This window comes from Gasterosteus aculeatus, chromosome 13, assembly GCF_964276395.1.
Source record: "Gasterosteus aculeatus chromosome 13, fGasAcu3.hap1.1, whole genome shotgun sequence".
NCBI classification, from domain to species: Eukaryota; Metazoa; Chordata; class Actinopteri; order Perciformes; family Gasterosteidae; genus Gasterosteus; species Gasterosteus aculeatus.
Window position 1 is genome coordinate 10,898,708 of NC_135701.1, and position 23,859 is coordinate 10,922,566.

General features: G+C 43.5%; 4 protein-coding genes across 5 annotated transcripts; 1 reads left to right on the forward strand and 3 right to left on the reverse strand.

Moving 5' to 3' along the window:
- Positions 1 to 2,302: 2,302 nt before the first annotated feature.
- mvk (mevalonate kinase) lies at positions 2,303 to 9,459 on the reverse strand. Its single transcript, XM_040195910.2, has 10 exons — positions 8,850 to 9,459; positions 8,274 to 8,421; positions 7,677 to 7,821; positions 6,182 to 6,337; positions 5,895 to 5,998; positions 5,592 to 5,637; positions 5,364 to 5,454; positions 4,869 to 4,988; positions 4,511 to 4,664; positions 2,303 to 3,069 (listed from the first exon to the last, which is right to left on the reverse strand). Exons 1-10 carry the CDS (start codon positions 8,925 to 8,927, stop codon positions 2,918 to 2,920), a joined length of 1,194 nt encoding a protein of 397 aa, XP_040051844.2. The 5' UTR covers positions 8,928 to 9,459; the 3' UTR covers positions 2,303 to 2,917.
- Positions 9,199 to 11,125, forward strand: mmab (metabolism of cobalamin associated B). The gene is made up of 9 exons (XM_040195911.2): positions 9,199 to 9,557; positions 9,854 to 9,912; positions 10,012 to 10,105; positions 10,191 to 10,248; positions 10,350 to 10,422; positions 10,505 to 10,602; positions 10,681 to 10,745; positions 10,825 to 10,884; positions 10,964 to 11,125. The coding sequence occupies exons 1-9, from the start codon at positions 9,445 to 9,447 to the stop codon at positions 11,046 to 11,048; spliced, it is 705 nt and encodes a 234-aa protein (XP_040051845.2). The 5' UTR covers positions 9,199 to 9,444; the 3' UTR covers positions 11,049 to 11,125.
- aldh3b4 (aldehyde dehydrogenase 3 family, member B4) lies at positions 11,067 to 14,711 on the reverse strand. 2 transcript variants are annotated; one of them, XM_040195908.2, is made up of 10 exons: positions 14,438 to 14,711; positions 13,863 to 14,058; positions 13,677 to 13,787; positions 13,264 to 13,384; positions 13,091 to 13,176; positions 12,610 to 12,691; positions 12,140 to 12,529; positions 11,894 to 12,060; positions 11,701 to 11,800; positions 11,067 to 11,607 (listed from the first exon to the last, which is right to left on the reverse strand). In XM_040195908.2, the coding sequence occupies exons 1-10, from the start codon at positions 14,500 to 14,502 to the stop codon at positions 11,408 to 11,410; spliced, it is 1,518 nt and encodes a 505-aa protein (XP_040051842.2). In that variant the 5' UTR covers positions 14,503 to 14,711; the 3' UTR covers positions 11,067 to 11,407. The 2 variants fall into 2 exon arrangements, with proteins under 2 accessions (XP_040051842.2, XP_040051843.2); XM_040195909.2 differs by lacking the exon at positions 14,438 to 14,711 and adding an exon at positions 14,131 to 14,274.
- A 209-nt stretch (positions 14,712 to 14,920) lies between these two features.
- Positions 14,921 to 23,851, reverse strand: ube3b (ubiquitin protein ligase E3B). The gene is made up of 27 exons (XM_040195594.2): positions 23,457 to 23,851; positions 23,135 to 23,303; positions 22,885 to 23,002; positions 22,655 to 22,714; positions 22,459 to 22,563; positions 22,281 to 22,377; positions 22,092 to 22,177; positions 21,909 to 21,991; positions 21,660 to 21,765; positions 21,445 to 21,565; positions 21,144 to 21,321; positions 20,641 to 20,807; positions 20,381 to 20,548; positions 20,114 to 20,285; positions 19,904 to 20,022; positions 19,709 to 19,823; positions 19,499 to 19,598; positions 19,302 to 19,421; positions 19,040 to 19,216; positions 18,846 to 18,956; positions 18,622 to 18,759; positions 18,447 to 18,512; positions 18,305 to 18,363; positions 18,002 to 18,184; positions 17,682 to 17,793; positions 17,494 to 17,586; positions 14,921 to 17,400 (listed from the first exon to the last, which is right to left on the reverse strand). Exons 2-27 carry the CDS (start codon positions 23,293 to 23,295, stop codon positions 17,209 to 17,211), a joined length of 3,207 nt encoding a protein of 1,068 aa, XP_040051528.2. The 5' UTR covers positions 23,296 to 23,303; positions 23,457 to 23,851; the 3' UTR covers positions 14,921 to 17,208.
- Between the last annotated feature and the right edge of the window lie 8 nt (positions 23,852 to 23,859).

Sequence of the window (23,859 nt, forward strand, 5' to 3'; positions counted from 1 at the left end):
TATGATAGAAAATGGGACGTGAACTGGGAGTCGCTCTGTGTCATGTCTCTTAGATGTTTACAGTGCAGCTCAAGCAGGTCTGTACAATGTGGGTGCATAAGATAAACACGAGCGGAGCCCAGTTGTAGACCAAACAATCCTCCAGGTGCAGGCCTCATTTCAAACGGGCTTTCTGAGGCGGTGAGTAAAGGGGATCGTCCGGTGTTTACAAGAGGGGTTGTGTGAGGCGTCTACCCGATGCCGGTGTAGAAAGCAGTGAACGGGGACAGCATGAAAATGTATTAGTTTAAGAGTGTACTATTGTTGGGCTACTTTTTGATCTATATAAAACTTATTTATACTCTCATCAAGGGCACCAGGATCTATTTGTAGCGATAAGTTAACTTTCAGTTAACTGACCTCAACATAAGGCAGTGAAAAGATTCTGATTATATATATATATATATGAATATAAACTGATATTAATCTGTATCGTGGGTCATTCTTTAGGGTTCCAGAAATATGTCTTTCAACTGCAACCGTCCACTCGAGTACGTTGCTTTGCTCTTCTGGCGGCACTGTGGTCTTACAAGCAGAACCACCGATCTCCTGCAGGAAATCCACTGACATGAATACACGCTTCAAACAAAGCCACCATGAAACAAGTGACATTGAATATGATTGAAATATTAAATTCTGTCTTCAGTTTACTAGTTTGGCTAATAGTCACTGGATCATTTTGGTAAACATATGCAACGCATGGTGCTATTGATTTGAGGTCCAAGATGGATAAACGGAAAGCCGCTTCCATCTGCCCGACTGAGGGAAAAGCCTTGAAAAGCTCGGACAAAAGGAACAATTCATTGTTCATCCTAAAAACTAAATCCTATGGCGGCCTTTTGGTTTCCTTCTGTCTTAATCGGACCACTTGGAACCCCCCCCCCCCCCACCCCCTCAGGAGGATCATACAGCCCATCAGGAGTGAGAGTCAGTGAGCGGATAGAAATGCTCGCCGCACAAATCTTCCCTGCTGCGGCCGATCGCACATCCTGACGTGCATTCTGATAAACACAAGTCATTTTTCGATATAAGATTAGACGACACGCTGCGATCCAGAGGCCTCTGAACGTTAATGCAGACGCTCACTGTGGGAAGTCCTGAACTGAATCTCTGTTAGTAAAACCAGTAGCCGACAGCAACGTGAGATCTCGTCCGTCAGGTCTAATTCTGTGATCAAACTTAATGGCTCCTGACAAGCATTTCAACAGTCAACTGAGGGACCAGAGGGAACGTGCCACACTGAGCGTGACCGCTCAGCGAATTCACATTTAACATTTCATTTCTGCTGCTTGGACAAAAATGAATTATACATTCGTGATTCTGCCACATTGATCCATCCAGACAAAACTCCCTAAACGTTAAATGTTAAATGATCGGACAGCAGCGCTCTCGCTCTGACATTCTCCCTCCATCCTTGACCTCTTTCTTCACTCCCTCTGTTATCTGAAATAATCTCAGGGCCTCTTTAGATTCTATTCATCAGAGCAGAAAGAAGCAGGCGCTGACATTGATAAAAAAAAAAATACCATCTGTGCCTTGCAGGGGTATAAGGAGCGAGAGAGAATGAGACGGTAAAGAAAGAGAGGGGCTTCAAATGAAACGGGCTCTGTTGTCTCCCTCTTGTCCCCCCTCGTCAATGCCATTTCAATTGAAAAGCGCAGTGGTAATTAAATTCCAGCAGGGGTTGGGGACGACTGTGCGGCGCACTGACGGGGGGCTGCCCTGACATAAAGATGACACAATTCAAGAAGACAGAGGGGGCGCCAGGCGGAAAGAGAGGGAGGGTGACAAATGTTGTGTACTCGCGTACACTGCCAGATTCGTACTACTCAATCTTCATGACATTTAAAAAATATAAAATGAAATGGATATTCAACTCGGCTGAATCCCAGTGTGACCTTTTCCCCAAATCAGGGAGATTCTAAACAGATCCTTTTTTTGGATCTGCAGCATTTCAGAACATTTCGTAATGCTCAGGAGGATGTGCAATTAGGTGGAGGAGAATTTGGGAAAGCTGGCGTGTGTGTGTGTGTGTGTGTCAGCACAAATGTGTGAGTCACAGAAGGACGCTGGTTGTTGATTCACATTTTAGTGGCACTAATCCAGAGGCTCCAGAGAGGCCACACACTCCTGCTGTCCCCCTCTCCCCGTCCTCCATTAGCAAAACAAAACAGAGAGCAGGTTGTTAACTGCAGAAACAAACAGCATGTCTTTTCAAATATAAGATTACAAAACATTAAACTAAATATATGAGATAAGGAGGTCACAGAATTATTTTTTTTAATTTTCTACTCTTTTATATTAAAGGTAAATACAAATAAAACAATAGGTTGAATGTTGATTGAATGCAGAATACGTCTGTATTTATAACAAATCATTTTCATATTGTAAGCAAATAAGTCCTTTGCAGTCCTCATCGTTTCCTGGTCCCAACAATATTGATGGAGAGAAATAGCACAAATTCTTTCATACATCTCTTTGTAGAGTGGTAAAATCTGGATAATAACCATTAGGTTGTATAAAAAAAAATGTTCCAACAACATTGGACGCTACATTTCCAAGATTGAGCAGTTAATGACAATCGTCCGATCCATTAAAATGTGTTGGCCTTTTTGCGCTTAAAATTTTAATAAAGCTATAAATTAATTCTGAACTTTAACCGAATATTAATTCATAAATGTCTCTCACCATAAAATGGTTGTTTAATGAAGAGGATTTGAGCGCCTCTGATGACATCTAGTGGACAAAGGACTCCATACACACAACTTTGCGGCTGAACAGCAGTAAATTTTAAAACATTTCAACATGAATATCAGTCATTTGTCACAGACGCAGTTTCCTTTCTGTTAGTTTAAAGGAAGACTTTTTAACGTCAGTCTCAGTACCGGTTCAAAATCTCCAGAACCTCCTCCTTTACCGAGGCAGCAGAGTGCTGCTGGACACCCGGCCCGCCAATACTCGTTTCCCAGCAGTCAAAGCCGCAGTCTTTCAAGTCCTTCACCGTAGTCTGGACAACAGAGGACTCCGTTTCTACAAAACAAACAAGTTATACAAACTCATGTCAAAGAGAAGTTCGCTCAGTGCGCTACGGTTATACAATGAAAGAAAAATGGATTACAAGCTAACGAGACAGATGACGGATTAAGTACACGACTAAAACGGCTACAGCGGCGCTTTCAGGGATCACCCGGTCAGGAACAGCGAGCGGACACCAACCGAGGCACACAAAACCTCGGCCCTCAAGTCAAGGACCTCACAGATGTAGAAAAAAATGAGGACTCTGTGTGTGATCCCTCTAAACGTCTGGCATTTCCCTGCGTTTTTTTGAAAATTAAATGGTCCAAATCCCAATTAAAGTGCTCAGTAATACGAATGCTAATCACACATCTGGCTCAAATTAACAATGACAATTTAACACACACACACACACACACACACACACGTTTCAGGGAGGAAGCGTGAGGGAGCCTTTGAGGAAAACAAACATTTGTTTGGCTCGTCAAACTTCCCTTAGCGAATCAATTTGATATGTGGCCAAATCAATTGGAGGACGTAGAAATGCCCCCGACAAAAGGACATATCCATTTTAAATCAAAGGTTTAGTCACTCCAAACAAAACACAAACCAGTTTAGACAACAGACTTCCAGAAACAACCGCTGTATCCTGCATCACGTGTTGCAAAGTAAAACTATTATGAAAGCATGTGGGCTCCATTGGAACGGTGTCCAATGGGTCTCTTCCTCTAATAAGATTGACTTCTTCACGGCCACAGACACGACTCAGGGCCATGTTTTTTCCTCCATGTAAAGAGGTTTTACTTTCAGAAATACCATCTTTAAGAATTTTTGGTTTAAAGTCGTATATAAGACTGATTAACAAATCTTTAGGGTTGCAGTTTATAACAGAAACAATAGAAAACGTTGATATCCTTTTGCAGCTCTTACACTTGTAACTATTAATACATTGTGCAATAAGTTAAGAGTTAACTTTTAGACCTTGCATAGGAGAATAGGAGGACGTTTTGTAAATGTTCTAATTTCTGCAGAGGAGTGTTTGACAATTATGCTTCTGTTCATTAATTTTATTTTGTGCGAACAAATTTAATTTTTTATGTATTTTGGCACGTTGAAGGGCAGCATCAATCACCTGTGAAGGGTGCCCTCTAATTCTAATCTATTCACACATTAATTGGATTTTGTCAGAAGATCAGAAGCTTAGACGTAATCTTAAAGATCGGCCTGTAAGCATATTGATCTATTTATTGAGTGTTTAAAAGGTGCATGTTGAAACATATGTCCATTGGTTTACAATAAATACAAGTCTGAATTGTGTTATCATTTCCATTACAAATCAGTCCAATGTTGAGCCTATTTATGCAGCCTACAGTCATTTTATGCTTTGAACTTGTGACAACTTCTTGGAATTTTTTTTCCAAACATTTAAAAGCAGTAAGTACGGAGTGAACAGTACCTGGTCTCAGGAGAGTGATTCCACAGCCTCCCCCACCTGCTCCAGTCAGCTTGCTGTGGAGGCCTTTGGTCAACGTGACCCGGCACAGCGTGTCCAGGGAAGTGTGTCCCACCCCCATCACGTTCAGATGGTGCTGGTTAATATCGATGAGCTCCTGAAAATTATACCACACAGTTGTTGTAAACACGTGTTAGAATCAGTCATGTGAATACAGATCTGGTTTAACACATTTTACCTTGAAAAAAGAACATGCTGTTTTTTAATCAGCAGTAGTACTTTGATTATATTTTTACTGATGTAACGATGTGACTTTCCTCATGATGGAAGATGCTTCATACAATATGTTAATATTTCGTACCTCTAGAATATTGTAGTGCTCTCCAGTTATGGGCTCACATGTCATCTCTGAGAGGACTTTCTCACAATTGCAGGAAATGGCATCAACCGAGTCAAGCACCGGGTTCATGATGGAGGGAAACTACAGGGGATGAAAACAAAAACAGCATATTAACTCCCACGATACCCCCAACATCGCTTGTGCAACACATCCCTACGTTAAGAAATCACTGCAAATTAGGTGAAAACAAACGAACTCCTGTGTGCATATGTTGCAAAAAAAAGCTTGATAAAATACAGAATGTTAAACAGCAGACTGATCCAAGTGTGAGGCCGCACTCTGCACACCTGTTGGAGTCACCAAGGCAACAGCACACAGCGGCCCTGGCTGAGAGTTTAATTTCAATATTTTATGGAGACACTCAAAGCCAGGCTCTGGAGTATCTGCCATGCCAAATTACCAACTATCATATTAATTACAGTGTAACTCAAGGGGGGGGAAGAAACCATTTAGTACCTTGTTAATCTTGTCCTTCACCCTGGCAACAAGTACCTTGGTGCTACGCGGTACTTTGGTGTTGGTGAGGAGGATTCTTAATAATGGGACCCTGCAAAGTAAAGAAGACGATCCAGCATCCACTTCAGTCAGACACTACATGTTTCCTCACACTATGCATTTCATCAATCCGCTGTCAACGGTTTTTCAATTAAATTAAATTTAAAAGATGTCAATCAGTGCCATTACCTGCTCAGTGGTATTATCTTTCCGGCCAAGAATCTCAGCATGCCACCTATTGTAAAATAGATTATCATGAAATGACAATGACAACAGTAGCGGCTCCATTAAAGAATGTTCTACACAAAGTCCATAAAGACAACAGGACGTATAACACCATTTGTACTGCAAGTCAGCTCATTTGATGAAATTTCCTTTCTTGTTTCTTGTTCTTCTGGGTTTGTATCCTTATGGTTTGGATGAATGCATCAGATAAATGACATGTAATGTAATGTAATACTGCGATGTGTGCCGGATAATATCGGACCTCACCCCATGTTCCTACAGCGTTGTCCACTCCAGAAGGATTCCCGTGGATGATCATCTCCCCTTGGAAAGCCCAGCTGTTGATCAGCTCTAAGTCTTCCTGACACCACCTGGAATTCATTTTAAATCAAAGGAGACATAAGTATCCCAACAGAGCATCACAGACCAAACCACCAAACTACATATTCATCTGCAAACCCACTGGTACACAGCCATAAACGTTCAATAAATGCTTATAAAGCTAAAGAGAAGTTGCTCATAAAAGAGACAGTCCCTTCATATGATGTCATCACCTGGCAGCGGGTTCCCACTCCTTGAGAGCAGCGGGGATGGTTCCATTTGCACAGAGCAGAGCTGCACTTAAGCACACAGAGTAGGCGGCACTTGAGCCCAGTCCCGCTCCAGTAGGCAGCTCAGACCACACAGTCACCGTCAGGCTGGGCAGCTCCCTGAGGACACGAACACACACACTGAGCCCATGTAGACAAACACGTGATGCTGGATCTATGCCTTACATAAAACGAACATCGTCGCTTTTCTTTACTTAACTTATTATTATAGTGTTTCATGTTAAGTAATCCATACACTAACTAATGCAACAGAAAGCAGCTTCACCACGGCGCCAATGCCTGTCAGGGAAGCTGCTTTTGGGCCGACAGGAGAACACTCTGAACGAATTGTTCGGCTCTTCTCTCGAGGGAAACGCACGGGCAGACTGGTTAAAGGCGGCAGCGTGGCCCAGCGCCAGACTCTCACTGGGGGCCGTGCTGTCAGAACCCATCGCCTCGTTCAGACACGGCGCACCGTGTCAGCACCGATTGAACATCTCGGCAACCTGCGGCTCTAATGTTCCTGAGCATCTTCTGTGCTGGCAGCAGAAAAACCGACATCCTGCTTTTCTGTCTGTCTCATTTCACTATCTTTGTAAATTTTCAATGAAAGGAAATAGTGAAACATTTCCAAAAGGATGGAATTACTCCTGCTTATGACCAATTTAACCAGTTTAATTTAAGAAATTTAGTTGATACAACCGCAACATTTTCATTTCTGCACCTGCAGCCCCCCCAAAGTTGGAAATTAACCAAACCATAATATATTGAAAAATGTGATACGAGTGTGACTCACGTCTTTGCCATTATAAAATGATTAAACAATTTGCGTGTGAGTTTAGGGCAGAGAACATTTGCTTGGATATTAACAGGAACACCGCCTTCAGGCAGAGTGTTACAGCTGCTTTTTTCCACTCAGTGATTCTGAGGTCTCACATTTCACACTTTTACCCATCAGCTAAAGTACAAATAATGGGAGGAAATTAAACTTCATTATTCTAGGATTTAATCGCCACAAAAGTGAGTCTCGAATCCTCTAAGGAGTCCTCCTCCTCCTCCTCCTCCTCATCTCACCAAAGCACACAGGGAGACAATTCTGGTAAGCAGGGGACTACTGATGAAACCAGCATGTGCTCACATTCAGCATTCATCAGAAAATGCTCAGTAGGACAGAAACGAAATCTTTACACATCTGCATTTTTAAGTGTTGCTGCTCTTGTGAAAGGCGGCAGAGGTTGGCTGGAAACAACTGGTGTCACAGCTCTGCAACAGGATGACATTGTTTAGACATGCTGTCAAGTTTCCTTTTGCATCAAAGAAATACAAAACTGTTTGTGGGCGTCAAATAAAAAATAATACATTGTAATAATAATGGACTCTTCATCAACAGATCTCAGAGTGCGACAAGCCAAATGTCCATAAGAAATAGAAGAACAAATTCTAGTTAGAAGTATCGTACCCTGATCCAAACACTGAGAGGTAGATGTAGAGGAAGGCTAAGGTGGCCATGTTGCAGGTATCCAAGTTTCCGTTGGTGACACCGACGAATTCACGTAGTTTCCTCACAAGTTCAGCGTCCAGACGTTTCACCTCCTCCGTCTTACCTGATACCATGAGAACCAAGACGCAGCAAACATCAGGATCACTACGATAACATGACAATAAAACAAGCTTTGGTCTCAGTGAAAAGAAGTATAGGAGAACCAGTGCTGAAAGTATTCATTTGGCCAAAGGTAAATTGTTCCAGTTAATGAATGATATGTCCAAAGACTGATACATTAACAAAGTCTTCAGACAAAATGCAAAGAATCTAGTTCATTGCTGCAGTGGATCCTTAATTATTAAATCATTTTAGATCTGCGCTCACTTACGTGATGATTACATGTGAGGGGAGATAAATGGCCATTAATGAAAAAAACGTTTAATGGACATTAGAAAAAAGTCTCACAATTGAAACGTCCCTGTGTGTAATTTGAGTGAGTGTGATGCAGAATCGGCCGTATAGACCACAGGTTCAGGTTGTGTTAATCGTCCTCGTTGTTGCACCGTCCCTCACCGCAGGAATATGGAATAAGCCGTTTCAGTTCGCACAGGTCCCAGGACAGGAACGTGTCAATATTTGGGAGGTTGATGCAAACACTGCCAGCGGTGGTGCCTTTCAACGATAAATATGTTCTCAAGTTCAAACTCACTGCAAGAGCCACCTGTAATGAAGCAAAGCAAAATGTGATTAAATGGTTAAACGTTTAAGACAATTCAGTACGCATTAGTTCAAATAATGTTTCAAGGCAGAACATTGATTTTGCCTTTTTTTTAACACCTTCGGCGTTATTCTTGGTTTCCATTCATTGACGGTACATTATGGAAATCATTTTCCCTTTTTAAGGGATGCAATTTACTTAACTTGGTAGTGGTAGAGTAGGACACTCGCATTTAAAACTGAATAAATGACACATACAAGTAAAAAAAACTGGCTAGACCTGCACACTTTTGGTCCTTTATTGCGTTCGGATCTTTTTTCCGCTCCGATTGTTAAGTTGACTTTACCCAGCGTCACTTTTAAATTCTCTATAGAGACATCACCGTGTGTAAATATACACTATAACGTCATTTAACTGCTCCTTCGGCTTACCTTGCCGTGCACAACCGCGTGCTCTCCGTGCAGGATCGCCTTCCCTGGAGCGGACACGAATAAGTCCGGGTCTTGCATTTCTGCAGCAGTGTCCAGAATGCAATACCTGGTCCAGAATGGGCAGCTTTCACTCAAACCAGTCACCGATGATGTTGTTGTTAGCTAGCTTAGCCACCTTTAGCACATATTCATCCTCTGAAGCTGCAGCGGGCACTTGACAGCTCTGCCCAGGGGTTCTGCGCTTCTCATAAGCACGCGACACATGCAGAGGTTTGTAAAAGCACGTTTGGTGAAAGGACTTTGACTTGGACAGAGGCAGACTCCCTTCAGCAGAAAGTGACGAGAACATGCTAAAAACACGAGTGACACGCGAGAGGCGGAGTGAACACGGGTTCGATCGTCAATATCCAATCGGCGCAACGGATAGACGAACACATGTTATTTTATCCAAGCAGCGACCAGCATTCTGTAACCACGTGTCAAGTCGACCAATCGCGCGATGAAAAAGAAACGCCCATAGACTACGGACACCGCGGAGGGACAAGGGACATTTCCAACTGTCGATCACCTTTAGCGGCTATCCTTCGGCTTCAACATGGCTTCGTTTGTTTTGAAACCTGCTCGCCTCTGTTGTGTTGTTAGAACAGGCGGGTTTAAGAGCCTATTCAGCGCGTATCGGACGGGAAACGCACTGAATTCAAGCAGAAGGTACTTATGTTCTTCTCAAGGGAGGCGTGCGAATGCGTTCATGTTGTAACTGCTCGTGATTAACAGCTAACACAGGAATATTCTATTACATAAATGCAATGTTAACTCAGTACCTAAAGTCATATTGAGTGCTTGAATACATTTAACGTCAAAGACCCAGTGAAGCAAAACACGCGTATTCGTAATCGAGTCGTATTGAGTAACGTTACATGTGTCTCTCACGGTGTGATTACGTCACAAGTGCTGTTATCCAACGTCACGCCCTCTCGTTTCTTCGGGCCTTTTATTTCTCGTAGTTACGCCACTGAAGGAGACAAAGGGCCGCCTAAGATATACACCAAAACTGGAGACAAAGGTTGGATTTCAGCTCAACTAGAAGAAGAAAAAATGTTTCACTGATATCAAGCAACGTCCCTTCAAAAGTTTTCTCAATTCCTGCTGTGTCTCCCAAAAGGTTTCTCCAGCACATTTACAGGAGACAGGAGGCCAAAAGAGGATCACCTTTTTGAAGCCTTGGGAAATACAGATGAGCTGTCATCAGCTATAGGGTACAATATATTTTTCCCTCTCAGTGTAATACCTGTTTATTTAACTGTCTGACTCGACGTGACTGTGTTGAATTGGACATTACAGCTTGGCCAGAGAATTCTGCCTCGACAAAGGTCACACATTCACATATCAGCTGGACAAGGTTTGATTTCATGTTGCATTTACTAATTCCCTTCATTGCATACGTTGTAGATGAGCCAGATACAACATATTTGACACTATTGTTTTTCTCTTTCATTCCAGATACAGTGCATTTTGCAAGATGTTGGCTCTAATATTGCCACTCCCCGGTCGTCTGCAAGAGAGAGTCACATAAGTATGCACCGGCCTGCTTGTCTAGTGCGGTTGTGTGCTTGAAGATCTCATGGGTTCATTTTGTTCTGTTCCCCTTTTGTAAGAGAAAACTACATTTACTGCACAGCCAATTGCAGACCTAGAAAACTGGATTGATACATTGACAGAAGAGCTTCCTCCACTGACCAACTTCATTTTACCAGTAAGCTCATTTGTGCGCGTGAGATTCAAGTCTAAAGAGCGATCTGTTGCAATTAAAGCTTTGTTATGCGGTTTACAGTCAGGAGGAAAGGGCAGCGCCGCTTTGCATCTGGCTCGGACAGTGTGTCGTAGGGCAGAACGCAGGTAAGCTACAGCATGTTCCTTCCCCCGACTCACTTCATAAGGACCCCCAGGTTCTCATAGCTTTTTGTCCTCGTTTTAGTGTTGCTCCAATTGTGCGGTCAGGCGAAGCCGATCCAGATGTTGCAAAGTTTTTGAACAGGTCAGTAAATTGCTTAAGACCTAATGTGAGGACATGGTTTCTCTATTGCGCAGTATATAAAATGTTCCAACATTTTCAGATTAAGCGACTACTTGTTCACTGCGGCCAGATACGCAGCAAAGAAAGAAGGCAACGAGGCAAAAATCTACAAGAGACCCGAATGACCACATTCTACACAACACTTTTTTTTTGGGAACACTTTTATTGTAAATAATTCAATAAATATGAATGCGTTCTAAAATTGTTCTTATTGTGATGCATTTTTCTACTCAGCATGACGGGAAAATAAAGGCAGCACTACACTTCTTAAACCAACTTATTTTGCACTGTACTGCAAAATATCTCTTGGCGTAATCTTTATTATTGTTGTCACCCAGGTTTTAAAACGGACACTATTTATATTGCTCTCCCTCCGTTAGATGCGGCGGCAACCCAGTAGGTTTTGTGGTCATATTAATACAATAAATCTGCACGTCAGGACTGAAAAGGGCCTCTGCCATCTTCAGACGTCTTCCACACACAGTCACAGGATCTGGCACCAGCCCTGGCTCCTCTGGGACAGGGCATTGGCCCACGTCATTAGAGACAGATTGTGGTCCTCATAGGGTGGGTAACGCAGATAGGTTACACACTCAAACCGCGTGCCTCTTAGCAGGCATGACTTCCTGTGAGAGAAGGTCTCAAAGCTTTGGCGGCCGTGGTAGGAACCCATCCCACTGGAACCTGTTAAACAATATGTGTTGGCGGGGTTGATAGAAGTAATATTATTCTATTTTTTCTTTGTGCATAATTTGTACTCTGCTGCCACCTACTTACCAACTCCACCGAATGGTAGAGCCACCATCAGACTCTGCAGGATGCTGTCATTGGAGCAGAAGCTTCCACTGGAGGTCTCACTCATCAGCCTTGATATTACCTGCAGTGTCAGACAGGCCAACCCTTGATCACAAAACCCATCGGCTGCACCAGGCTCCCATGAATGTGGTAGGACAACTAGAGTTGCATGTACCTTGCTATTGGTGGAATATGCATACACACAGAGGGGCTTCTCTTTCTTGTTAATGAAGGCAATCGCTTCCTCAATGTTGTTTACAGTCAGAACAGGAATAACTGGCCCAAAAATGTCCTGATGCATGATGGGATCTGATTCTGCTACATCCGTCAAGATTGTTGGCGCTTCAGACAGAAAAAAATAAATGAACAACAGCATTAAATGCAATGCACAGGACACGGTTTACCTAGTTGTTATGCATACCGATATATTTTTCGGCTTCTATCACTTGGCCTCCCACGGCCACCTTGCCAGATCTCCACAGCAAGTCTCTTGTACGGTTGAAGATCTCCAGATTGACCATGCGGCCGTAGCTGCGCGACTCTCTGGGATCAGAGCCATAGAACTGCATCAAGCAGCACTTCAGGGCCTGCAACAGCTGTGCTTGGACATCTGTGTGGCACAGGATGTAGTCAGGAGCCACCAAGCTCTGTCCGGCGTTGTGAAAACGGGCCCAAGCAATGCGCTGTGCGGTGGTGGAAATGTCACAGTGTTGGTCCACGTAACAGGGGTTCTTGCCGCCTAAAACCAGGGTGACGGGTGTGAGTGTGCGAGCTGCAGCCGTAGCAATTCTGCTTCCCTCCTCCCTGTTGCCTAGGGATTGAGAGACGGGCATAATGTATAATGCGTAACGTGTAATCACAAAAAGATGTTATGGTTAAGTTCAGCTTTACCCGTAAAGAAGACATGGTCAAATTTAAGTTCCACAACTTCTGGTAAGACATGTGTGCCAGACCGGATCCCGTGGAAACATTCCTTGAGGAAAACGAAAATTTTAGATTGAATAAAAAATGTTTACAGTTGCACTGTGGCTTCAACAGTAGGCCTTCAAAGTCATGGTTGAGGAGGCATCTTTCGAGGCGGTCTTACCTAATGGAAGTATCGTGTCACATTAACACCGCTCACTGAACTAATGCCTTCTTCATAAAGCACACAAACTTACTACTTCCCGAATTCATACAAATTCGGGAAGTCATGCAAATTAATCATTTGCTCAAATGATGGCAATGCACTAAGCATTCACTAAACCACTCAGTATTTGAGCTAAAAGACCTCAGAGAGAGACATGCTTTGTAAGACTTCTAGACAATCAATAAAAGCTGCCACAGCGTGCAAATTGAAAAATGTCCAGCTCTCTACTTCATCATTACTCACGTTGTCCAAGTAGAAGGGAATGAGACGATGCAGGAGCTCTGCTGTGTGAGCGGTGCACTCACAGGGGCTGATGACGGCACAGTTTCCTACACAGATTAATCAGATAAAATCAGTAAGCCTGTGTGAGGATGAATAACACCGGAATTACACTGATTAAATGAGGGTCTCTGCACCTGCAGCGATGGCCCCCACCAGCGGCACCAGACAGGTTTGCACCGGATTGCACCAGGTCCCCACGATCAACACCACCCCCAGCGGCTCACTGAATACAAGACACTCGTCCAACGTGGTGGACTACATTAATTAGACGGCTCAAACTGAAGTTACAAGTGAAAATAAACTCCCAAGGAGGGACGATTGCATCAGGGCACAGTCTGACTAACAAAAAGGAACTGACAACAGCCCACTTCAGTTATGGAAAGCGAAAGGCAACGGAAGTTTTAATCTGCTTTGGTGGTGCCGGCACAATGCCTTCTTTGAGGCAGCGCGACAGAATGTTCTGACTCAAAAGATTGAGAAAATCCTGAATAATCCCAATTATATGACTTCGAGACGTTATCGGAAACAAATTCACCGACAAACTCACCAGGTTTCTTTCAACGTGCTGCGGCTGCATCCACTTCTTTAGGTTGTTGATGGCATGAAGGGCCTCATTCTTCACCAGAATCAATTCTGACACAACAGTCTCAAACCTTGGCTGGTTAAAAAAAACAACATTATAATTTCCTCACGTTTTTGATAAACATTAGGACTCCACTGCTTCACCACTCACCTTATGGAGGTCCCTTCCAAGAGCATCCACAAAGTCACACTCGTGTTCCTCAAGCATCCGCACAACAGCCTCCAGCTGAGCCAGTCTGAAGACCTCCACGATGGTCCGTCCTGCTCGGAAGGCCACTCTTGCCCTGCTCAGCAGATCCACACACTCAAGGGGGTCCGTCTTCAGGCAGGGCTCCCCCAGCCTAGTCCTGAAACAGCAGTCAAGTCACTAGTTTTTAAATCAATTAAAAACATTCTAAACCCCCAGTTTATCACTTTACCTTCTGCATGTTAACCGGCCATTCCTCTGACAAGACGTGCATGCCCTTTTTTTCCCACTCATGTTCTATGTGAGTCATGAATTCTCCCCTGCTGGACCTTTTCTGAGTGCGGTTTGTGTACAATTAAGCCAATGCACCAGTTAAGTAAAAACCCCAATGGCATGCGAGTATCATGAAAATCCTGCTAAAAAGTCCAGCCAATCAGGTGACTGATAATCTTAACCCCATCACGTGGGCCTGGGGAGGTGAGCACTCACCATCAATTCAATGTATACATATACGTAATAAGTATTGTTTTTAAGGTTACCTCTGCGGTACTCTGATCCACCGGGACGGGGACGAGGACGAGGACGGGCTCGGCTCGAGGCTCATTATGTTCTTCGGGTTCGGCTGCAGGGTTGAGAAAGTCCTCTGATGGAGGGTCACGCACAACGGAGTGCGCGCGTGGCTCAGACGCGCGATTTCACGCCTTAATCCGCCGCGTGCGTCAGCAGGAAGTGAGATCAACGTGTTGTTGTGTCAGTGTTCACGAAGCCCCCTGTTGATGCGAAACGGGGTTCGCTGTCAATCACCAGACTGTTAACGACACACCTCAGACATGCGCAGATGATCCATTCCGCAGGGGGGGGGGGGGGGCACGCAGCAGGTGTTGGTAATGAACCATCGTGTCATCTGCAGCTCTGGATTTCTGTCTCAGTCACTGGGATTATTCTGGCATGTGCACGGAAACATCTGGCTCGATATAAACCTTACTTTGTAAAGAAAAGTGCAACAATTAAATGCATGTATATAAATGTCCTGAATTGGTATTTATTATTAAAATAATAAATTGTACACCAAGGACAACACAATTGTAAAAATACAATATTCAAAATCAAACGAAATTGCAATTCAAGGCTGGACATATAAATGGAGCAACACATTGAAACTTGAACAGGAATTAAAATTCCAGTGTAATATGTAAATATAAACATAGAATTGAACTTTGTACCCATTGTGAGCGATGCTTGATCCAGCTATTTGAGTCTATCGGGCAAATTCCAATACGGAGCAACCCTAAAAACACTGTGCTTGCTTGAGGAAAAAAAACACAGGATTCAAAGCAAATGATTTATATAATAACGGTATACATGACTTAAGATTACATAGACGACAAGTATTTTACACATGGACAAATCTTACATGGGAAACGCTCACTTTCTTTTGTTCACAACAACACACCATACTGTAGTGCAGTCTCAAAGACACTTGAAGAAAAGATGAACAATTGAACAGGAAATGGAAACATTTCCAGGGTCATTTTTGTTAGTTTTTGTAGTAAAAGAGCAGATAGTTAACGGTCGGCATCAGCAGCCCAAAGGTACACTTAAAGTCTAGCCCACTCTTGACATCATTTTAAAATCAGATGAGTGACCTCATCACAAGACAGACAAGCTTTTGAGGTAACTTTCATCTCTCCGGCACACACACAAAAGTGTAGCATGTCATTTAAATCCATTTGCAGTATTTCCTCTGTAATAGATCAGAAGGAGCTGTAGCTAAATCCTCCTGACTGATTTGCCTGATCAGAAACTAGTTTAATCTCATTAGTATTCTGCAGGGAAAGTCAATAGGACAAGTGTTACATATTGTTATAACCTTTGTTTTCACACAAGTTAATGTCTATGATATTACTAGTTAATATCATGGCAACAATGACCAGTAGCCTCTATAGCTTGTGTTGCCCAATAAAAAGTATCATACTCACTCATCACAGAAAACATTTTTGCATAATAAAGAACTTGTTAAAGATTTGATATATATTTTTCAACCCTTTCTTTGTAAGTTGTAAATGACCAACTTCCTTTATCATCTAATTGAACCCTGTGTTAAGTAATATTTAGGCTCATGAGGTAACATCCCCCCGTGCGTCGCTTTCTGCAATATTTCCATTAGAGGGAAAATAAAATCAAGAAAGAAACCAGTCCATGACATCATTTTGAGGTGTTTGAACCCCAAATTCTTTTTCCGCACGGCTCAAAAAGTCCACAGAGATCAGTTGTTGATGTTATTGTTGTAGTAGTTGTTGGGTTTCTGCGCTTTTTTGTTAGTAGAAGTAGAGATTAAGTCCAGGTACATGGCCCCGTTTTTATGGCTTGTTTCCGATGGTTATTGGTTACAGTCAAAGGTGTGGGAGCAAAGCGCGGTGGCGATATATGAGGCACTCAACGTTGTCCAAAAGGTGTAGTGAGAAATCTTCAGCTTCACTAATATTAAGGTTGAAGACTAACATCGTTGATTCATTTACATTTTTTGGAATAGATGTCTGACAATGAACCATTGTCTCTGATTAACAGGCAGGTACAAATTAGTGCCCAAACATTAAGTCTTTTTTTACTCAAAAGTAAAAACTCACACAGCAGAGAAATATTTTCTAAAAACCTGGGGGGGGGGGGGGGGGGGGTGGTGAGAGCAGCGGCTTTTAGTGAGGAGAACTGGAGCGAGATCAAAATGAAACATAATGCAATCAACACAGGAGTTCTGCTGTGAGTCCCTCCTCCTTTATGGAGGCTGAACCCAAGAAATTGATTTGTCTTCCGGTTAAGTTGCTTAGATAATGGGGTCCAACCTTGTAAGTAACAACCCCTTTCCCTCGAGTGAGTCGTCCACGTGTATAATGGTTTGCATTGCATCTGTATTGCTTTCCAGTTTGCTTAAAATGGGAGTTAGATCCGTGCGTGATTCTGTTAAGCCTGAGAATGAGAGTTCCAGCAACTGTATATGTGTATTTCATCAAGTTAAATACACGACATATTGGATTTTGGGAGTGGCAAAATTGAAGATGGTTAAAAATTGGATTGTGCTGCAGAAAAAGCATCCCCTTCGACGTAAGAGAGGGGGCTGACTTAGAGCAGACCTCGTCCAGTTTTAAAAAGAGACAAAAGGAGGAGTCCTTAAAGGTCCTTCATTGCTCCCCCCTCTTGTTTAGGTGACCCTCCCTTTGACTTGGCAGGCTGCAGTCCGGGTATGTGCAGCCTCTTTTTCAGCTCAGGCTGCATAACACGAGCCTCTTGCAAAGATTGTCCCGGTGCAGCGGAGTTAGGAGAGCTCAAAGCCTGTGTTCATACTGATAGCGTAGCGCAGCTTGTCACGCAAGATGCTCTTCTTGCTGTAATTAGGCAACTTGAGCAGGTTAAAGCATGTTGATGAAGTGGGAAGTCGACCACCAGGCTCCTTCTTGCGGATTGTGAAAAAGCCCCTGAGAACACTGCCGAGGGTGTCTCCGGTGTCCTAGAGACAGGAAATGCTCCGTTAGTACAAACGCAAAACGTGGATGCATCACAACTCCTAAGCTGCATCAATTTACTCCTTTTTTATCCTTACCTGGTCATCCGAAACTTCCACACAGCGGATGGAGAAAGGTGGTTTGAGGTAGGCAAAACCTAAAAGAGGCGGCCTGGAGCAGCTGGTGACAAACTGTAAAAACACACACAGTAGTAAATAAAACGATGGTAAGGCACATAGGGGTAAGAATTAACAGCTTTTGGCTATGAAATGTACAAATACTTTACTTTGAGGAACATAGCCCTCTCGTCAGAGGTGAAGTCACTGGACAGGATGTCCCACAGCCAGATGATGACACGGTGGCTGCTGTGAAAACCTCCATAGTAGACCGTATGCTTCCTGGGAAAGAGCAGCACAGAAAACAATGATCAGCAGCTCTGTGCACAGGAAGCAAACAGGGAGGACTCTGCTGAATTAACAGAACGATTCGGTTCAATTCGGGACACACGTGTTAACACCACAATGAGTACAACTGCTGTGTAGTGGCACAGAGAGGAAACGAGAGGGATTTAGTCTGCTCATTAGAGATGTTTGAAGCGTCACCTACTTGAGGTCATCGAGATCGATCTCTGCGTTGTCTCCTGAGATAAGACGCTGAACCTCAGGGGTGGAAAACATGTGCAGCCACTCTGAGTTTATAATGCTGCGGAAGCCGCGGATGAAAGCTGCGGTCTGCTCCTTAATCTGCGTGTGCATCCGGAAGTGAGCCATCAGATGGATGTAGCTGATCCTGCAGGAAATGGTCGGGTTTAGGTCGGCGTCAGACGGCGATCGCAGAGCACACAACAATCGGGAACATTTCAGATTTCAAAAGAAAGTCATCTTTTGCCATGGCTATGAATCTACATACTTGTTCTCGTTGGTGACTGGCATGGTTTTCCCCCCAGGTATCAATTCATGACAGACGAGCTGGAATGCAACATACAAAGGAACTCGTGAATTTCATGTTTTTAACTGCACTCTGTCATGGCTTGCACACGGTCCGTTCCCACCTGCCCCATTACATCCTCATCATAGGATAGTGACAGTCCTAGGTCTCCTATATCTCCATCGTAGCGCTAAAAAAGGAAAAGAAAAGAAAATAAGAAACGCTAGCTAAAGATCAAAACTATTTTTATTTATATTTATATTTGGCAAACAGATTTCCCAAGTATGATTTTAGCCAACCTTGATGGAAGTGAGGTTTTTGTAAAACTCAGAGTCCAGCGAGGGCAGCTCGTCGATGGAGCTGTAGAAAGTGCTGTGGTGGTGACCCAAGACTTGACTGAGGAAGAAAGAGGCAAAAGGGACGTCCACAACGATGCCCTGAGGATGCGGGAGTCAAGTTACACATCAGCGGAGGATTACCCTAATAACAGTGCTCAGAACAACCGATGGATCAACAAATATACCTCATACATGGCTTTCCCGAGCATCTTCCCCACAAACTCAAATAGCTGCAAATGGTTCTCATGGATGTAAGATGTTGGGGAAGGATACAGCCTTTCGTTTCCACTCGTAGTCTACAGATCATACAAAAACAGTCAAATCAATTTTGGCAGCAGTGGTTGTTTTTTTTAAAGGGCTTTCCATCTGCCTGGCTTACCTTGAAAAGATTCAGAGCCGGATTGAACACTTTTTTAATGATCTCCTCTAGAAATTCTTTGAAAACTCCATCCTGATCGATACCAGCCTCGTCTACTCCCAGGTCGTTGACAAACTTGACACGAATGACGCCTTTAATGGAGTTTGCTGGTAATCTGCGGAGCTGGTCGTATCCATCCTTGGGACAGAGAAATATACTATATGTATACTGCGGAAGAACCAAAAAAGACAATTTGGCTGTGAGGCAAAAAACGATGCGATACCTCCAACATCCGTGAGCGCCGAATGGTAATATGCGTGACATGTGGTGAAGCAGAGCTGGTTTCTATCAATCCCAAACTCTCTTTCTCCTTTGTAACGATGTTCCTGAACAGCAGCACCCTCTGAAATGAGAGCAATTGTAATCATATAACTGAAAATTAAAAATGACACTCAAAAGAAAATTGGCCTTTTGACTCACATTTTTATGTGGGATGACATGTGGGATGTATTGTAGTAGAAGCTGGGCTCTTTTTTTGCCCTTCTCCAGCTCTTGGAACAAAAGGCTGGGCTTCAAGTCCCTATACACAACACCACAGAGATGCAAAGGTGAGCTTCAAATGGGACCATTAGGCGCAGACAGAAGGCCAAATTGTTTATGCTATTGGCCCTGTTCATCGTCAGTATTTACTTGCGTAGCCAGTGTTCATCAGGAGAGAATCGGCGCCTGCAGTCCCGCTCGTAAAGCACCATCAACCAGCCATGAACGCTGTGGAACAACTCCAGTTTCTCTCCCTTAGCATTTTCTATTAGACAAAAAACAGCTTTTTCAGAAAAAAAAAACATTTATCACGACCGGCAGGATTACGGGAGGTCACACACTGACCTAAGATGCCGTCCCAGACCATTTTGAACACAAATGTGTTCAGGAATGAAGAGATGGTGATGAGTTCTTCGGTCTTGAAAGATGTTTGCTCTTCATAGACTTCAATGTCATCCAGAATTCTGTAACACATTAACAGCGCTTGATAACATGGTTGCTTCAACATGGGGCATTTCACACGAGAAATGAATACAAAAGAAGCCAAAGAACTACGTGATGAGGTGCCGTGAGCAGTCACAGAAAAGCATGAGCATAGCCAGGAGCTGCTTGGACTCTTCAGTGTCATTGTTCAGACACTCCATGAAGAGTTTGAGGCCTCCCTGAGGACCGAGCTCACAGATGAAGGCCCAAAGTTTGGGCAAAAGGTCGTCGAGATGGGTCAGACCTGCGGAGAAGGCACAGCGACGGACATGATGAGCTTTCCCTGGATGCCTCCCGAACATTGCATGTCTGCTTGATACAAAAAGTTGTGGTACTGACCGGTAAGTATCTGGAGTCGTATCTGCGTTAGTGTAGACAAAGCAGTCTGGTAGAGAACACAGATGCTGCAAACCTTCTGGACTTCAGCTGAATCCACTCGCTTGCCTCCAACGGGTTTCAGTATGTTGCGTACAGAGGCGGACTTCTGAAATGCACGCTTGAAGAGGTCTGTCAAAACACGGGCGCGGGTTAGCGGGGATCCCAAGACCTGCTTCAACCGGTTCTTTAAATGTTACAATAGAGTTGGGTGTCTAACTCACTTTTAACTGGTAGATTGTTTTGTGAGGTGCTGGGCTGTGGGGGCGGAGGAGTCGGCTCCAGACTCTCCAGCTTTTTAGAGAGGACGTCACTGAAGAGCGTCCGAATGACAGAAACGCCCCACAGGTACTGAAGCTGTTTAGTGACCAGCGGCATTGACTCATTCAGACTACACAGGACGGGAGGGAGAGGAGACCAATTAAAATACCTGCTATTTCTTTCCTTCAAAAACCTTTAACTAAAATTGTAAAACTACTCAATGAAAAGTGAATAATTTTTAAGAACAATGTATAGAAACAATTGCTGTAAAACAGTGCAAAAACACATGACGGAGTAAAATACTACGGGGACCTTGAATTTAAAAGCTCTTCCTCTGGAGGTACACAACAGAGTCATTTCAGAATTTAGAAATCAAAATGTAAACTTTTGCATTCCGAGGGCTTAAAGCCGTTTTCCTTTTCGGGTCTCCTGGGAATCCCTTTTCTATATCAAATATTGCACTGACCCGTAATCTACAGTCTGGGAGAACCAGCCCAGGACAGGGTGCCAGTGGGTAAGGTTGGACTTCTTCTGGGATACATATCTCTGGCAGTAGGACAGCATGTCAGTCAGGTCCTTCACAAAATGATTGGCCTCCTCTTCGAGGACTTTCTCAGTAAGGAACCCCAAGTGAATCAGGTTGCCTATCAAACATGAAAAAGATGCAGTTGTCAAAAGGTAGATTTAACAGTCCACTGGACACACAACGGTTCTCTCCATGCACAACTAAATCACGCATATGCACATGTTCATCCAAAATACTATACCGAGTAAGCAGAGCGTGTGGCTTCCCTCGAGACACACACAGATGTCCAAACACTGTTCTTCCCGGCTGAGGAACAGAATGAACTTACGCAGCAGGTCGTGCGTCTGAATCGACGCCATACACTGTTGAGAAGAAACAGATATTTTAACCTACTATCGCAACAGTACAAATTATTTTTATGCAAGAAGAAGATGTGATATGCGACGGGGCTTTTACCTCTGGAGTAAGCACGCTGAGGTGAGATACAACGGCGGGAACTGACATGATGTGAAGGAGGAATGATCGGAGCAGGTTATCAGAGAAGTGAGCCGCAATGACTGGCCTAGAAAATAAAAGCACAGAAAACAAAAGGCTGACTGCATAGAAGGGAATTAGATACAGCAGGTCTCCTCCACTGCATGCTTTAGAACTGGGATATCAACTTATTTTTGAATAGCAATTACAACCACCAAATCACCAGCTCACCTCAGTGACAAAGAGAAGACGGCTGTCAGAGTGCCTTTGGAGAGAGACGGTTTTGAACGAGCCAAGCCATTAGTCAGCAAGATCTAAATAACAAAATGTGTCGATTTTATTCAAGATAAAATAAGAAAGACGGTGCCACAATAGTTCATTCAATCTATTGATGAAAATGAAAAAGAACTGAACCTGCAGCATTGAATAGAATCCCTTTTGATTTAGATGGCCCATGATATTCTCACACATCCTGGTCAAAGCCGGTCTGAGAGCTTCTCCTAAAATAACAAGAGGAAAGTTGTGTTGTTTTTTTTGCAGAAATCATATCGCATAACAATTTTTTTTTTTAATTGTACAAAATGAGCTTGACTTAATACTCACCCTTCCCTCTGACTATACGCCAGGTTAAAGTGTCCGTGAAGGTCACCAGCATGGTGAGGTAAAGCGTGACCAATTTATTGTCCTGAAGTATGTCAGGCTGCGCTTAACAGAAAAAGACGGTGAAATGGACAATTCAAGACATAAAATCAAGATTAAAACATGTCAAAACAAGACCGACCTTCAAAATTTTCAGTAGTTGGCAGCAGGTCCACAGAACATCTTTTATCTGTTTCAGCCAGGGAATGGTAAGGTCTTTGGAGAGAGCCAAGGAAACATACCAGACCTGAAGTCCAAAAGGGAGAACAGCCACTGAGACCAAAATCTATTTTAAACAATGTTTGATATGTGGTTGGCAAAGGTGTAAACACACTCACTTTAGGTTCATTTTCAACCTCCATGCTGGCGAGGATTGCACGACAGAGCTTCTCAAACCTCTGTGCCATGTGAAAAAAGGAAAACCGAAAAACAGTTATTTGAACTTCTACTGTTTAACTGTCTCTCAAAAGTCTCCCCAAAGAACAGAAAGTACAATATTATGAAACTGAACTGACATGAATTGTTATTAACATATTGGCATCGCATCAAGAGCATAGCTGCAACTCACCATCTTATCCTCTAGCCGATACACAAAAAGTAGTTTCCTAGTGATTTTGAAAATTGAAAGTGCATTTCTTTTTGATGTCCCGGTTTCGGAAGCTTGAAAATAGTCATCAACCTCTTTCCTGGTGAGACAACATACATAATTATTGAGCTAACAATTGCAATGACCGTGAAGAAACCAAAAAAAGTTGCTGGACACAAAGCTCTTCAAATCGCAGGTGATAGTGAGTCTGCAATGAATAAGATCAGACTACCGTATTTGCTTCTGGAGTCTGCAGCGACAGAGGAATCTCCTGACCAGGGCTTGGATGAGGATTGCTGACTTCTCCTTGTCCTTCTGTCCTCTCCTTTCCTCCCTGGCCTGCCTGGCTTTGTCCAGGAACTCGGACTTGGAGCTTTGCGGTATACTAAACATTGTGCACCCTGGAAAATAATAATTGAACAAACTTTCCATACGCCAATCCGCGTGATTGTATTGATCGTAGCGACAAACCGTATCAGCTTTTATAAAGAGGGTCACTATGATTATGTAGCATCCCAACAACCGCACATCGGCTCAATTTGAGTTTAACTTACGTGCGATTTTACTCAAATGGAGATTTTGTCTGGCATTTAGGCTCAACTGCCGCTATGCCCCTTCAGTCATTTGGGTGTCCTTAGAGATCCGAGCAGGAAGAAAGTGAAACGGACGATGAAGACTAACTTGCCATCTTTGGAGCAGCGGGCGACACGGGAAAGACGGAGCTGGGTTAGTTAGCACACAGGGCTAGTTCGCCCCTGGTCGACTTGATTCTCTCTCACGGAGAACCTTTTCCCATCCATTCAGGGATATTTATCATTATCGCAGTGTTAGGCTAGAGTCTGTATCGATGACAGCCTGAAAAACACGTTGGACATACTGTTTTGAAATGTAAACAATGAGAGGAGGTCCGTACATTGACTGCGGCCATTAATCCCTTGTGTCGCACTAAATGTATCC

Coding starts and splice junctions, on each gene's coding strand:
- ube3b (XM_040195594.2), bottom strand. CDS start 23,295: ATGTTTAGTATACCGCAAAGCTCCAAGTCCGAGTTCCTGGACAAAGCC. Junction 19,422..19,498: donor ATGTCATCCCACATAAAAAT/GTGAGTCAAAAG, acceptor CTCTCATTTCAG/AGGGTGCTGCTGTTCAGGAA. Junction 19,217..19,301: donor GGCGCTCACGGATGTTGGAG/GTATCGCATCGT, acceptor CTCTGTCCCAAG/GATGGATACGACCAGCTCCG.
- mvk (XM_040195910.2), bottom strand. CDS start 8,927: ATGCAAGACCCGGACTTATTCGTGTCCGCTCCAGGGAAGGCGATCCTG. Junction 5,455..5,591: donor AAGATAATACCACTGAGCAG/GTAATGGCACTG, acceptor TTTACTTTGCAG/GGTCCCATTATTAAGAATCC. Junction 4,989..5,363: donor TGAAGGACAAGATTAACAAG/GTACTAAATGGT, acceptor CATCCCCTGTAG/TTTCCCTCCATCATGAACCC.
- aldh3b4 (XM_040195908.2), bottom strand. CDS start 14,502: ATGAGCCTCGAGCCGAGCCCGTCCTCGTCCTCGTCCCCGTCCCGGTGG. Junction 11,801..11,893: donor CATATTCCACCAATAGCAAG/GTACATGCAACT, acceptor CTGACACTGCAG/GTAATATCAAGGCTGATGAG. Junction 11,608..11,700: donor TCTACCATTCGGTGGAGTTG/GTAAGTAGGTGG, acceptor ATTGTTTAACAG/GTTCCAGTGGGATGGGTTCC.
- mmab (XM_040195911.2), top strand. CDS start 9,445: ATGGCTTCGTTTGTTTTGAAACCTGCTCGCCTCTGTTGTGTTGTTAGA. Junction 9,558..9,853: donor GCACTGAATTCAAGCAGAAG/GTACTTATGTTC, acceptor TATTTCTCGTAG/TTACGCCACTGAAGGAGACA. Junction 10,746..10,824: donor TGTCGTAGGGCAGAACGCAG/GTAAGCTACAGC, acceptor TCCTCGTTTTAG/TGTTGCTCCAATTGTGCGGT.